Raw genomic sequence first — 13,373 nt, forward strand, 5'->3', positions numbered from 1 at the left:
GGTTGCTTTCTGGCTTATATATAATTTAATGACTCTGTTTCTGAAACTTGCTCCTAGTTTTCATATATTGGTGCCTACTACAGAGTGGTGGTTTTAAAATAACTTTTAATAACATACCCCATCCATAAAAAACATAAAAAGTTGCCTTTAATATATGTATATTTCTCTACTTTAAATTGCATACATATATAACTATGTGACTATATGTTACATATTTTAAAACATACACAAAAGTGGAAAGATTAAGATCAATGTGGTAAATATTAATAGAAGTTCAAATATTTCTTCCTGTACCCAGTGAGGTCCCATGGGTTCGTTGTGGCGACCACTGCTAAGAGGAAGCTGGAGTCAATCAACACATCACTGTCAATCTCAATCTTTCTCTCTCTCTTTCTCTCTCTCTCTGGAATAAGATTAAAAGATGCACCAATAATTAATGTAGAAAGGAGAAATGTACACTGTTGGAGCTTTCATCTTGTTTCTTATAAGCTGATGTGACCCATTGTTCATGTTCCGTGCCAGCCTTTCATCCTTATATCCTATGCCTGACACAGAATGAGTGTCCCATAATTGTGTTGTTGGTTGAATGACCTTCATTCCCTATCCTTTCTTCTCTGACTCAACACAAATGTAAAATAGAAACCAGTGCAAATGCCTCATTCTCCATATAAAATGGAGAATTTTGATCACTTTTCCTTTGGTTATTTTTTTAACTTATTTAGCTTATTATTTCAATACTTACGAAGTGCCTAGTATTTTATAATGTATCAGATGGGGGGGACGCAAAGATAAAAACGATCTAATCATTGCTCCGGAGGTCAGTCTCTGAGGTGGGAAGAGGCAGGGGGTGATCATTTTCACAGAAAGAACCCTGAACAGAAAGAAACTATTTCCAGTAGCAGGATTGGGCAGAAGCACTGTGTCTGATTATGATGTTTGATTGCTATTTATATACTGCTTTTTATTATAGTGTTTTTTTAGATTCATGCTATCATTCCTTTCTTGTAAACACAAGTAATCAACCAATAAATCAGCATTACTCACATTTTACCTAGAAGAAAATGATCAGTAAACATGTTAACTGACCAAAATCCATGAATCTAAAAATTGAAACCCAATTCTATATTCAAAATTACTCTCTTTATACCAAGTTGACTTTATTTCTAGAAACACCTGAAATTAAAATATGGCAAATTATTTTTAATAAGTGTTGGTCAACTCACTGAGCATGAAAAATCATCTTCTTTCTTTCCCATTCCAATTTTCATCACGCATGAGATCTTGCTGTGTGTGTTTCATAATGAAGCCACTGAGCTTAGTTTATGTCCCTTCTTATTTAAACTTCTATTCTTGCTCATTAAAAAAATAGAGTTAATTTCATTTTAGCAATAACTAATACATGCTCATTGCTAAAAAGAAAAATAAGAAAATATTTATTATTCAAAGGTAACCCTTGTTAGAGTTTCATATTTATTCATAGTTATTTTAAAAATCAATTTTTCCATAAGAATTAATTTCAATGTCCTGCTGAGATTTTAATCTTTAGTTTATGCACATTTATTTTTATGTCATTGACATTAATACATTAGGTTGGTCTCCTTTTAAATTTATCATACAATCTAGTGATTAATGACTTTGTCTCCTTTTTAAAAAGTTAACTTGGGAGTTTGTAATTTTTTTAGTGTTTCTAGAGTCTCACATTTCCTTAGGGTATATTCTGGCTAACTTTTATATTCTCAATAACCTCCCAGTTTGTCCCACCACCTTGGTATTCCTGAATGAATATGGGAAGGTCAGGATCTCTCCATCAGTACTTGGATCATTCCTCCTTTTTCCCACTCTCATGCCCCACACCTCCTGTCTTTGTACCATCACATATACAGGGACAGCTTATAACTCAATTGATGTTTCTTCCTTTTCTGATTTAACCCATTGGAATTAACAATTATTCAAACTGTGTATACATTTTGGGGGGACACCTGTATTTGTGCTTACACTCATTTGAATTCTCACCACACTTGCCATGTTCCCTCTGACAAGTCTCCTAGCTGGTTTGCCCTCTTTTATCTGCATCGTCCTCAGATTCAGTGCTCCCTCCTCTATCTGAGAGGATGAGTCATCTCACCTCCAACCTCTCTTTCTTGGCCTCAGTCCAGGGTCCTATTGCATACGTCCTAATGGACATACTGCACTTGTGTCCCCTCCACCCCCCACCGTGTAGTACACACAGTCTATGGAAATACTTCATTCAGATGCACATGATTTTGTTTATAAAACCAGGCCAGTTGCTCAGTGTTCACCATTATAGGCAGATACTCAGTGCAAAAGAAAAGGAAAAAAGACAATGAACAACAATGACAAGAGCAACTAGCCAATCAGTATAATATCCCTTCTCTCTTTGTACAATCAGCTCCAGCTGTAGGCCCTTTATCTTGAGGGTTCATAGAATGCACACATGTAATTAACCCAAATAAACCCACATTTGTGAAAAACATTTTGAAGACTTCAGCACAAAAAGAGCACTTTTTGATCCAGATCCTGTACTATTCTGAATTAAAAATAAATAAATAAAAAAAACCACACAGAGAAGCCTCATCAACAGTACCCCAATTAAAATCATCAGTTCACAGATGTTTACAGGAAAATGCTCAGCACAAAATTTCACCAAGAATTTCTGTTTCCTGGGGAAAGGGATGGATGATGACAATAGTAATGCTAATAAGAGCTACCATTAATAAGTACTTCATTGCACCTGTCACTTCACATAGGTGAGTGTGTTTAAATCCAGTGATTCTTTTCATACCTATTTACACATGTCAAAATAGAGGCCAAGAAGGTGAGATAAGGTCACACAGCTAGAACGTGCCAGGACAAGGACTAAGATCCAGGTCTGTATGACACAAAAGCATGTGCTTTTAATGACTGCATCCTTAATATCACACCACTCACTCCATGTCTAAACGCTCTTTAAATTTTCCAACACTTCCTTGTCTCAAATAAAAACAGACTGACCCACCACCATTGTAAATTACTCCCCCGATGTCCTCTCTTTCCCCACTCCTCACCTCCACCGAGACTTCATCTGCTTTCTGGCTCAAAGATGCTCCTTGTGGTCTAAGAGTCTGTCAGCAAAGTCATTCTCAGAAAACATGCTTCAAGGTACCATTTTCAAGACTGTTTCACTGCCCACCTTAAAAATGCAATTTAATAAGCACTGCCCACACCTCTTTTTCATGGGTAATCTAATGAGCTGTGTGCTTTCTGTACCCTGGGGAGAGACTATGAGCCCTTGTCGAAAACAGAGCTCCTGTGCCCATATAAGTTAATCCAGGTGGTTTCTAGCCTTTGAGTCTATTCCTTGACTTGTTATCCCCTCTGAGTTTTGCCAGCAAATTCCTCTTCCATTTTGTTTTATCAATATACAGTGTGTTTCTCGCCCCCCCCCAAAAAAAATGTATATGCACTTTAATAGCTGATAGCTCAATTTTGAAAATGAAATGTATTCTAATAAGCAGGACCCTTTATAATTATTCAAAGTGTGTGTATACCTTTTGGGGGACACACACTCTATAGGTGATGCTGGGGCCCTTGGTCATGATATTCAGAGCTACCTTAAGTAATAATTTTTTAGATAAAACATCTACTTCAATACACTTTTTAAATGACTGTATATGAGCATCATTTGTTAATAGTCATTATTTAGGTACAAGTGATACTGTCCTAAAACAAATGGTCAAATATATAAGAAGACCTTGAAGAGACAGATATACCCAGCTATGATCCATTTTATTTATTTATCTTTTAACTATGTCAGTATATTTGGATGATGCAATATAGTCACCACTGTATTGAGGAAGAAGTATAATGATTACTCAGGCTTATATAACCCTTTGGAATTTATGTTACTTCTATTTGTAAACTTGGAAAGAGACTCTGTTCTCTTCAAGAGAGAAAGAATAGATGGTGTAAGCCCAGGGTTTCAATGAACCAGTACTCAGGGGCGGTATCATTTTCATTTTTCAGGAGGACTGTAATCCAACGGATGGCTTTGCCCTTTGGAGGCTATGTGGCCTATTTGTTGCAAGCTTGCCTCTTTAAACATCAGTTTTTCTCATCTGTACAATGGCTCTAATTATTCATGCTTTCCTCAAGGAGCTATAACCAGGATCCATTATATGATTTCTGTCAGAACTTATACATAGTACACTGAAAACATATGACATGCAGATTTCAAATAAGTGTTAACTATCAATATTATTACTGTTATTTTTTTTCCTCTATTACATAAGGGCTGCCACGATCAACTGTGTTTCCATACCTGTAGTCCCTCTATGTTCTCACTTTCTGCATGAACCCATTCTATCTATTCATTCCATAAACAACTGTGTTCTTAGAATGTATTAGAAAGTGAGTTTCAGGGAAGCTGGGACTTTGTCTGTCTGGAAGAATAAGAAAGACATTTGACCACTGCTTTCACTTTTCCACAAAGACTGTTCTGCTTGCTGTTATAATGTAGTGCTTCATCACAGGAAAAGGCAGGAGCAACCTTGTTTTTCAGCATCAACAGCTCTATCTCACCTGTTTTGGCTAATGCCATTAATCTATCTGTTCTGCCAAAGTATAAAATAGATACTGAACTATAATCACTGCAATTAATCTTGAAATGAGGTCAAAATGCCAGGTATCTTTTTGCCTGAGTATTTCCCTTCACCTGCAGAGTTTTGACTCTAATATTGAATTTTTTTCACCCCTCAGGTAAACAACTACAGTTTAGAAGAAGTAACACATGAAGAGGCAGTAGCAATATTGAAGAACACGTCAGATGTAGTTTATCTAAAAGTTGGCAAGCCCACCACCATTTATATGACTGATCCTTATGGCCCACCTGATATTACTCACTGTAAGTACCACCCTCTGTGTCATCTTCGAATAGCATGCCAGGTTTGTGAAATTGGAATTCTGCAAACCTTGGCCAAGTCCTGTGCTCGTACCTGCCCATTTGTTAAGCCTATGGAGATACTTCAGGCGGATCCTGTGCTCTCCTCTCTGGTTGCCTAGTGTTTTGAAGGTGAGATCTCCTGATGATTTGGCAGGCCTGCCACTGTGGAAAGGCTTAATAATGTATGTTGTAGACAGTGTGGTTACAATAACATAGGAGCAACACATTTTAAAGGGCTATTTCTTAAGTCCCTAAAGCACAATGGCTCTCATGCCATAATATTTTCTCTTCCTGGTTCAAATCTATATGATAGCAGAGGGGAAAAGACAGGTTGGCAAAATAAACCCAAGATAATACTATGCATCTTTTTGGCGGGGGTTGGGAGGGTGGGGGAGAGAGAGGGAATCTTATATTTAGTGAATCTCCCTAGCCCCCAACCAAGAAGATGCATAGTATTCCAATCCAATACTTGGATCCTCATAGCTCTTACCTTTACCTGGTTTTGTTATATTGGTAGAGAAGCCAGATAAATTTGTTAGTCACTAAGGCAGTAAAGGTGGGTTGAAGGTAGGGATTTCTAGGGCAAAAACTAATCTATGAGATGCTGTCTTTTCTAGAACTCTTCTTAATAGGTCAATAAGAACTAACCTAAAGTTCTGTCTTAGTGGACCTAATTGTGAAGCAATTCTATTTTTTATTGAGTTTAAGGGACAGTTTTGTTGACATCAGTAAGTTTTCTCACTCTGAGATTTTGAGGAGCCACTTGGAAGGTTTGGGAACACAGAATGTCTTCAGGACCTGCCATTAATTAGGACCATGGTCTTAAGCAAATCAGTTAACCTCTCCTATATATAGATCTTTCTCTTGAGAGAAGTTTATAGGTTGAATAATGTTGTTACCTGCCCAGTACATTAGCTATTGCTTTTCTTAATGATGATTCTAAAGTGACTTGCCCCCAGATATGCTTTTTTTTTTCCAAGCAGGTAGTTATCTGAGATAAGCCTTACCTTAGGATATGAAAGAGGTTGAACCTCAAAGTGTTTCAAACTGGATGAACTTAGAAAAATCAGCCTTGATAACTCTGTGAACTACTTCATGAAGGCTTATAAGGTTATTTCAAAAGAGAGAAAATAAAACTTGCTATTCAAGTAAGAAATATGTATTGAGCAACTTTAATACGTACAAAACACCTTGTTAGGTAATATATGGGATACACAGGATATACCACCATGGCTTTCATTAGAAGAAACACTAATTCAGAAATATAAATAGCAGCAACATATGGCAAAATAAAAGGATGCATAGGCCATGAAACAGGTAAAAAAAATATATATATATGTTCTTTGGGCACTTAAAGGGAGAAGATATTACCTGCTTTTAGAAGATTTTAAAAAAAGTATGCAGAAGGTGGTATTTGAAAATTATCCTAGAGAATGGATGAGATTTCAATATCAGAGTTGGGGTAGGAGGCAGGAATTGTTGCAGTGAATATAGTGGAACAAAGGTACAGGTGTTGTGAAGGACAGGCTTTGTTTGAAGGCCATAAGACATCTGGAAAGGAGATTGGAAATGGGCCAATCTTGTAAGAACGGTAAGAGGAAGAGGAAATATTCAGTACTCTCCTAGTAATGAAGAGCATTTAAGCTAGAGAACATGATCAGAGCTGGAACTCTCAATATATAAAATGGAAAGAGGGAGCAGGAGAGCCAGTTAGGAGGGGTTTTCAGCATCCCAAAAGGAGATGAGTTAGAGTGGGTGAATAGAAAAGAAGGTCTGAGTTCTTAGTCTTCCTGCTCTGTGAGTACAGCAGATTTTTTTATTAAAATATATACAAGAATTTGTTCCTAGGAACCTTTTGCTTTTGATGATTGGATAGAAATTATGTGAAAAGAATGTGAGCACTGTAGTTAGAAAGCCAACATTTTTATTTCAATAGAAAAATTAATCATCATTCTGAAAACATGTATGCTAAATCTCTCCTCCAATTCTTCGCTTCACCTAATTATGCTAACAGGGCTTATAGTATAACTGCTATTATATCTTCCAATCCTAAAGGTCACTTTGTGCTCATACATATTAAATGCAAACAAACAGCACCCACCCCCTCTTGGAGGACAAGAAAATTCTTGGCATGTACCGGAGCCTTTCTGTTTTTAATAAAACCATAGCATGAGACATTGAATCACCCACATAACAGGGTTTTTTCTTTCTTTCCTTTTCTTTTTTCACCTCGTAGCTTACTCTCCACCAATGGAAAACCATCTACTTTCTGGCAACAATGGCACTTTAGAATATAAAACCTCCCTGCCACCCATCTCTCCGGGAAGGTACTCACCAATTCCAAAGCACATGCTTGTTGAGGACGATTACACCAGGTCAGATATGCTTGTTGGTTAATTGGGTTTGTGGTCATTACCAGGAAGAAACTGCATTTGCCTAATGTGTCAGCGGTTGCTTTGGGGCTAACTGAAACTTCTTAGTGCCAAGCTTATGACAGTCTTGCTCCCAGTAGAAATCTGCAAATACTTGTCAACATGTGTCATTGGTCTCTGATAGAAAGCAAAATCGCAAATTCTTTGTGGAGAAATAGTAATATATACTTACCCATCAATTTTTAAGACTTTTAATATATGATCCTACTTGAGCTTTATAACCATGCTGTAAGAAAGGTATTGTTACTTAAGGAGGGAGGATGGTGCTGAGAGTTTAAAAAGAAGGAAGTATCATACCAATAATGCATATCTGGTGAATGGAAGAGTCAGGACTGAAACTTTTATCTTTTTTTTTATTAAGGTATTATATGTGTATATATCTTTCCATTGCCTCCCCATGCCCATTCATGCTCTTTCCGCCCCCCCCCCCCCCCCCCCCGCCCCAGAGTTTTTCATCCATTGGTTATGCTTATATGCATGCACACAAGTCCTTCGGGTTGATCTCTTATCTCCCCCATATCTCCCTATCCTCCCCGCTGTAATTTGACAGTCTGTTGCTTTACTGTCTCTGTATCTATCTTTTTGTTCATCAGTTTATAATGTTCTTTATTATCCATAAATGAGTGAGGTCATGTGGTGTTTCTCTTTCATTGACCGGCTTATTTCACTCAGCATGATGTTCTCCAATTCCATCCAGGTTGCTGCAAATGATGAGAATTCCTTCTTTTTTATGGCAGCATAGTATCACATTGTGTAGATGTACCATAGTTTTTTGATTCAATCATCTGCTGACGGGCACCTAGGCTGTTTCCAAATCCTAGATATTGTAAATTGTGCTGCTATGAACATAGGGGTGCATATTTCCTTTCTGATTGGTGTAAAACTTTTATCTTTCTACTCTAAACTTTACTTCTTGCCACCTATGACCACCCACAAGTCAATGGAATTGGGAAGTCAGTTAATCCTCCTTCTAATGTGATAACTACAGGTGGAAAGGACAGGAGTTAAATTAATTACAAGTGGTTTGAATTTAATATGTTCTGTTAATCCCCAAGGGGAATAGGACAGGATTTTAGAACAGAGTATAGAATCACATTGCTAACTCCACAAAATAAAATCATGGTTAGCCAGCATGCCTCTGAAAAAATCAAGTCTAACAATTCACAGAGAAGACCAATCTTTAATCATTATTACTAAGGATTCAATAAATATGGGTTAATTAATAAATGAATGGGTATATACAGTGGTGCTTCGCATAAAGAACGCCTCGCACAGCGAACGCTGCACACAACGAACTTCATTTCATGATTCAAACAACGAACTTCGTTTCACACAACGAAGTCGCCCGAGCTTCCACGACTGCTTCGCCCGAGCTTCCACGATCGCTGCCGATGTATTGCATCCTTCCGCGCAGGCACTGCAGGCAGTCGTTAGTCACTGCGCTTAACTTAAGCACATATCGCGGCAATCGTTCTTCATTACGAATTAAATCACGCACGTATCACGGCAGTCGTCCTTTTAAGTTAAACTCAATATTTTTTTTATATCATGGCTTCTAAAAAAAGCAGGAAGGTGATTTCTGTTGAAATGAAACAGGAAATAATTAGAAGGAGTGAATGTGGGGTAAAACAGTGTGACCTCGTCAAAGAGTTTGGCCTCAGCAAGACCACCATTTTCACCATTTTGACAAATAAGGATGCAATCAAATCAGCCAAAGTAGCCAAAGGAGTATCAAAACTATTTCATGAAAAACATAGGTCTTCAATCCACGAGGAAATGGAGAGGCTATTAGCGATTTGGATTAAGGACAGGCAGGTGAAAGGTGACGTAACAACCCAAGATATTATCTGTCACAAGCCAAGAGAATTTATGACGATCTAAAGAAAAACGTCCCTGGAAGTAGCAGCAATCAAGATAATGAAGAAGAATTCAAAGCCAGCAGTGGGTGGTTTTTTAGATTTAAGAAAAGGTGTGGAATCCACAGCGTTACTATGCATGGTGAGGCTGGCAGTGCTGACAAGAAAGAAGCTGAAAAGTTCTATATTAACTTTCAAAAATGTATTAAGGATGAAGGATACTGCCCACAACAAGTGTTCAATGCCGATGAAACGGGTCTTTTCTGGAAAAGAATGCCGAGCAGAACCTTCATTACAAAAGAGGAGAAGAAATTGCCAGGACACAAAGCCATGAAGGACAGACTTACCCTTATGTTTTCGTCTAATGCCAGAGGAGACCTCAAGATCAAACCTCTATTGGTTTATCACTCTGAAAATCCAAGAATTTTCAAGAAAAATAACGTTATTAAGTCCAAACTGCCCGTCCATTGGAAGTCCAATCAAAAAGCCTGGGTGACCCAAGTTATCTTCAACGAATGGATTCTGGAAACCTTTGCTCCTGCCGTGAAGAAATTCTTGCTGGAAAAAGAACTGCCGCTCAAAGCCCTTCTGATACTACTTGACAATGCCCCTTCTCACCCAAAAGACCTAGAGGAAATATTGCAGGAAAATTATCCTTTTATCAAGGTGCAGTATTTGCCACCAAACACCACATCCATTCTTCAGCCAATGGATCAGCAAGTTATTGCGAACTTTAAAAAACTCTACACTAGAGCCCTCTTTAATAAGGTGTTTGAAGAATGCGAGTTTGGTGGAGACAATATGACTGTCCGAAAGTTTTGGAAGGAGAAATTTGATGTCCTTATGGCAATACGACTTATACAGAAGGCCTGGGAAGAAGTGTCACAAAGGACCCTCATTTCTGCTTGGAAGATGCTTGTGCCTTCGTGGACTCAGGAAGAAGCAGTAGTTGATGACACAGAAGTGGTGAAGGACATCATCACAGTGGCCCAAAGGTTGGAATTAGAGGTAGAGGAAGAGGATGTAGAGGAGCTTATTGAGGAACACGAAGAAGAGCTGACAACTGAAGAGCTCCAAGCACTTCTGGTCCAGCAACAGGACAATGCTCAAAGGGAAGCGTCATCTGATAACGAGGAGCAACAATCAAACAATCAACCAATCCCAACTGCTGACATCAAGAACATCCTGGTCAAATGGAAAGCAGTTCAGGAGTTTACCAATGCCCACTATCCGGATTCAGCTGAAGCAAACAGGATCAACGATCTTTACTCCGATACTCTTGTCCGTTATTTCCGGCAGATGTTGGAGAAAAGAGAAAAACAAACGACTTTGGACAGGTTTTTCATGAAACCATCGGCCAAAAAGCAGAAAATGGATGAAGATGTGCAAGATTCGGTAGACTCTACTTAGTCTGTCTTAAAATTAAAAAAATGTGTGTTTTTTTTTTTTAAAAAATTATGTTTTTAGATGTATCTAAATAAAAATAATAACAAAAAATTTATCTTTTTTTATGTCATCTTAGCATATTTTATACTACAGAACGAATTATTTTTTTTAACATGTATTGTTATGGGAAAACGCATTTCACATAACGAACTTTTCGCATAACAAACTTGCTCCTGGAACGAATTAAGTTGTGTGAGGCACCACTGTAAAGACTTTTTTTAACTGTACATTTTTCTCTCTATATCTTTAAATATTTTTGGTCCAAAGTAATCTATGCTCATTGCATTTAGGGAAATAATACAAAAATGTCAGGAAGTAAAACTCTCCACAAACTTTCTCAGGCCAATCAGTCTTGAGGTTCCCACTGTGACATCCTGGCATGAACCGTTCACACAGTCTCCGTGTTCATATACATCCCTAAAAAGCAGACTCAGATATGGGTGGGGCTCAACACTGTTTTTACAAAAGAAGTTCATATTTAACACATTGTTCTGCAGCATGCTTTTCTTGGTGAATAATGCTTTTCCCCAAAGGAGATTACATATAGATATGTACATGTTTTTATGAAAGTGTTTGTGTAAAAATACTCGAGATGAACTCTTTTAATTTTATAGCCTGTTTAGTGAAGGCATTTGTCGGTCTTTCAAAATGGTCTCACTGGTACCTGGGCATGCTTTGCTATTTCTTTTTTTAATGATTAAGCACGTTCCATTTATCTTGCAATTTCAGGTTTGCTGAACTAGCTTCTTAGGCCTATAGCCATGGAATGGAATGTTGAGATGCTGCAAATGTGCAACCGTGGTGTACTAGTAAATCAAATATAAACTTATCCCAATGCTGAAACATCTGATCTTCACGTTCTTAATTGAAATGAGGGCTGCAGCAAAGATAATCCTCATGGCTCTCCAAAGAATTCTGCAAATTTAGGCATCTTTATTCACCAGAGTAATGATCTATTTGCTCTCATCCTTTCTCCAATATTTAATATGATTTTAATTCAAAAATATTTTAACTTATTAAGACCGTTAGTGAATTAACATTACGAAACCCCTTTATAATCCATACCCTTTGCTAGCTATTTTAGATATACTATCCATTCAATTATCCCAAGAACAGAAAGGAGGGCTTTCATCCCCATTTTAGAGATGTAGAAATTGAAGCTCAAAGATGTTAAGGAATTTGCTATGGTCACACAGCTTTTAAGTGGAAAACAACTGTGTACCCTGCAAGCTTTATCCTCCTGGCTAGAAAGATACATTTTAATTTTCTCATTTTTAAAATGAGCAACAAGACATATAAAACTCTGCTCATTGTAGAAATATATAGCTAGAAAGGGATCCGAGAGTTTGGGTGAACTCTAAAAACAAATGTATCAGGATTGAACCTACTTCTGCCACTGGCTAACTGTGTGATGCTGGGCAAATCCTTCAACCATCTCAAGCCTCAGTTTCTTCTTCGGTATAATGGGAATAGTAATCACATCACCTCAACAGGTTGTTGTAGTGATTAAGCGACACAATGCATGCAAACAACTTGTAACACTGCCTGATACAGTGAATATTAAATGAATGTTATCTGTTTACTATAGCTATACTTATTATAATGTTAATGGACCTACAATGTCGCATGTAATATTTTAAATTATGCCCCAGAAAGAGAATCCATTTCTTCCTATAGTGATATACCCCAGTATCTTACTTCTTGCCTTGCCTCCTCACTTGTTCTCTGACAAGACAACCTTGTTTATAACGCTGCAAAAATCTGAATGGCTGGTGCCTGGCAAACCGGGGAAGTAAGTTATATCAGTACACGCGCAACTCCGGTGCTCTCTCACTACGACCCCGTCCTCTCACAGGTGCTCTGCGCTGTGGGCATTGCCATAGATCTCAGCTGTATTTGCTCAGAGGCAGATTCACTGCCTCATTCATAAACATTTTTTGAGTACTTCCTACTAAGCAGAGAGCACTGCACTAGGAATGTAAATGTGACTATGAAAAAAAAATATCTCTAAGATCTATCAAATTGGAACAGAAATATATTTAAACCAGTGCATCCCTAAAGACCTGTTCCCTGAAAATGCAGGCCCCCTCTATGAAATTTCCAAAAAGCTTAATCTATTAATTTATTTTTTATCCTGAGATTTTATATTTTGGTATCAATGCCATTTCTTGTGTGGTGGTTTATTATATCCTCGCTTAGAAAGTTAAAAGTTGGTATTTCTACATTAGTTCTCACTTTTTAAACAAAAGGTCAGTAAAATCCCAATGTGTGGGGACTCCTTAGAAAAACAAACAAAATTAGATCAGTTCTATGAAGTGTTCTCAGGTTGCCCTGCCAGAGTTCCCTAGCACCACAAGAGGCACGTCTTAAATATGTAAATACATATTAGGGAAGTTGAGTTTTGCAGGAATGCCACAAGAATAGCCTATGGCATCAGAGAAAGTGTTAAAGACGAGATAACTCTGGAATTTGAGCTTGAAAAAAATGTGTAGGCATTCATCAGAGAGTCAAGATATCAGGAAGGACATACAGGTGGGGGACAGCAATGCATACTCAAGGAAGAATGAAAAATAGAACCTAATGAAAACAACTTTTACAGTTTGAAATGTGAGGCTCATAAAAAAATAGTATCTCTCTTTAAATTATCTTTATATCCCTATCCTTTCTCACAACCTACCCGTGTTTCCCCGAAAATAAGAC

The 13,373-nt window shown here is 37.7% G+C and overlaps 1 protein-coding gene across 18 annotated transcripts in view; it reads left to right on the forward strand.

Annotated features, from left to right (window-relative positions):
• Positions 1 to 13,373, forward strand: part of LOC311628225 (disks large homolog 2) — a gene marked incomplete at its 3' end in the record, with an annotated part of 1,110,130 nt that overhangs the window by 654,717 nt on the left and 442,040 nt on the right. For all 18 annotated transcript variants that reach the window (XM_084895257.1, XM_084895256.1, XM_084895260.1 and 15 more), the window contains 2 exons: positions 4,756 to 4,900; positions 7,176 to 7,314. In XM_084895257.1, the coding sequence (XP_084751383.1) occupies positions 4,756 to 4,900; positions 7,176 to 7,314 (284 nt within the window). The remainder of the gene's footprint in view (positions 1 to 4,755; positions 4,901 to 7,175; positions 7,315 to 13,373) is intronic.

This window comes from Pipistrellus hanaki (assembly GCF_964339955.1).
Source record: "Pipistrellus hanaki genome assembly, chromosome: 9".
Classification (NCBI taxonomy): Eukaryota; Metazoa; Chordata; class Mammalia; order Chiroptera; family Vespertilionidae; genus Pipistrellus; species Pipistrellus hanaki.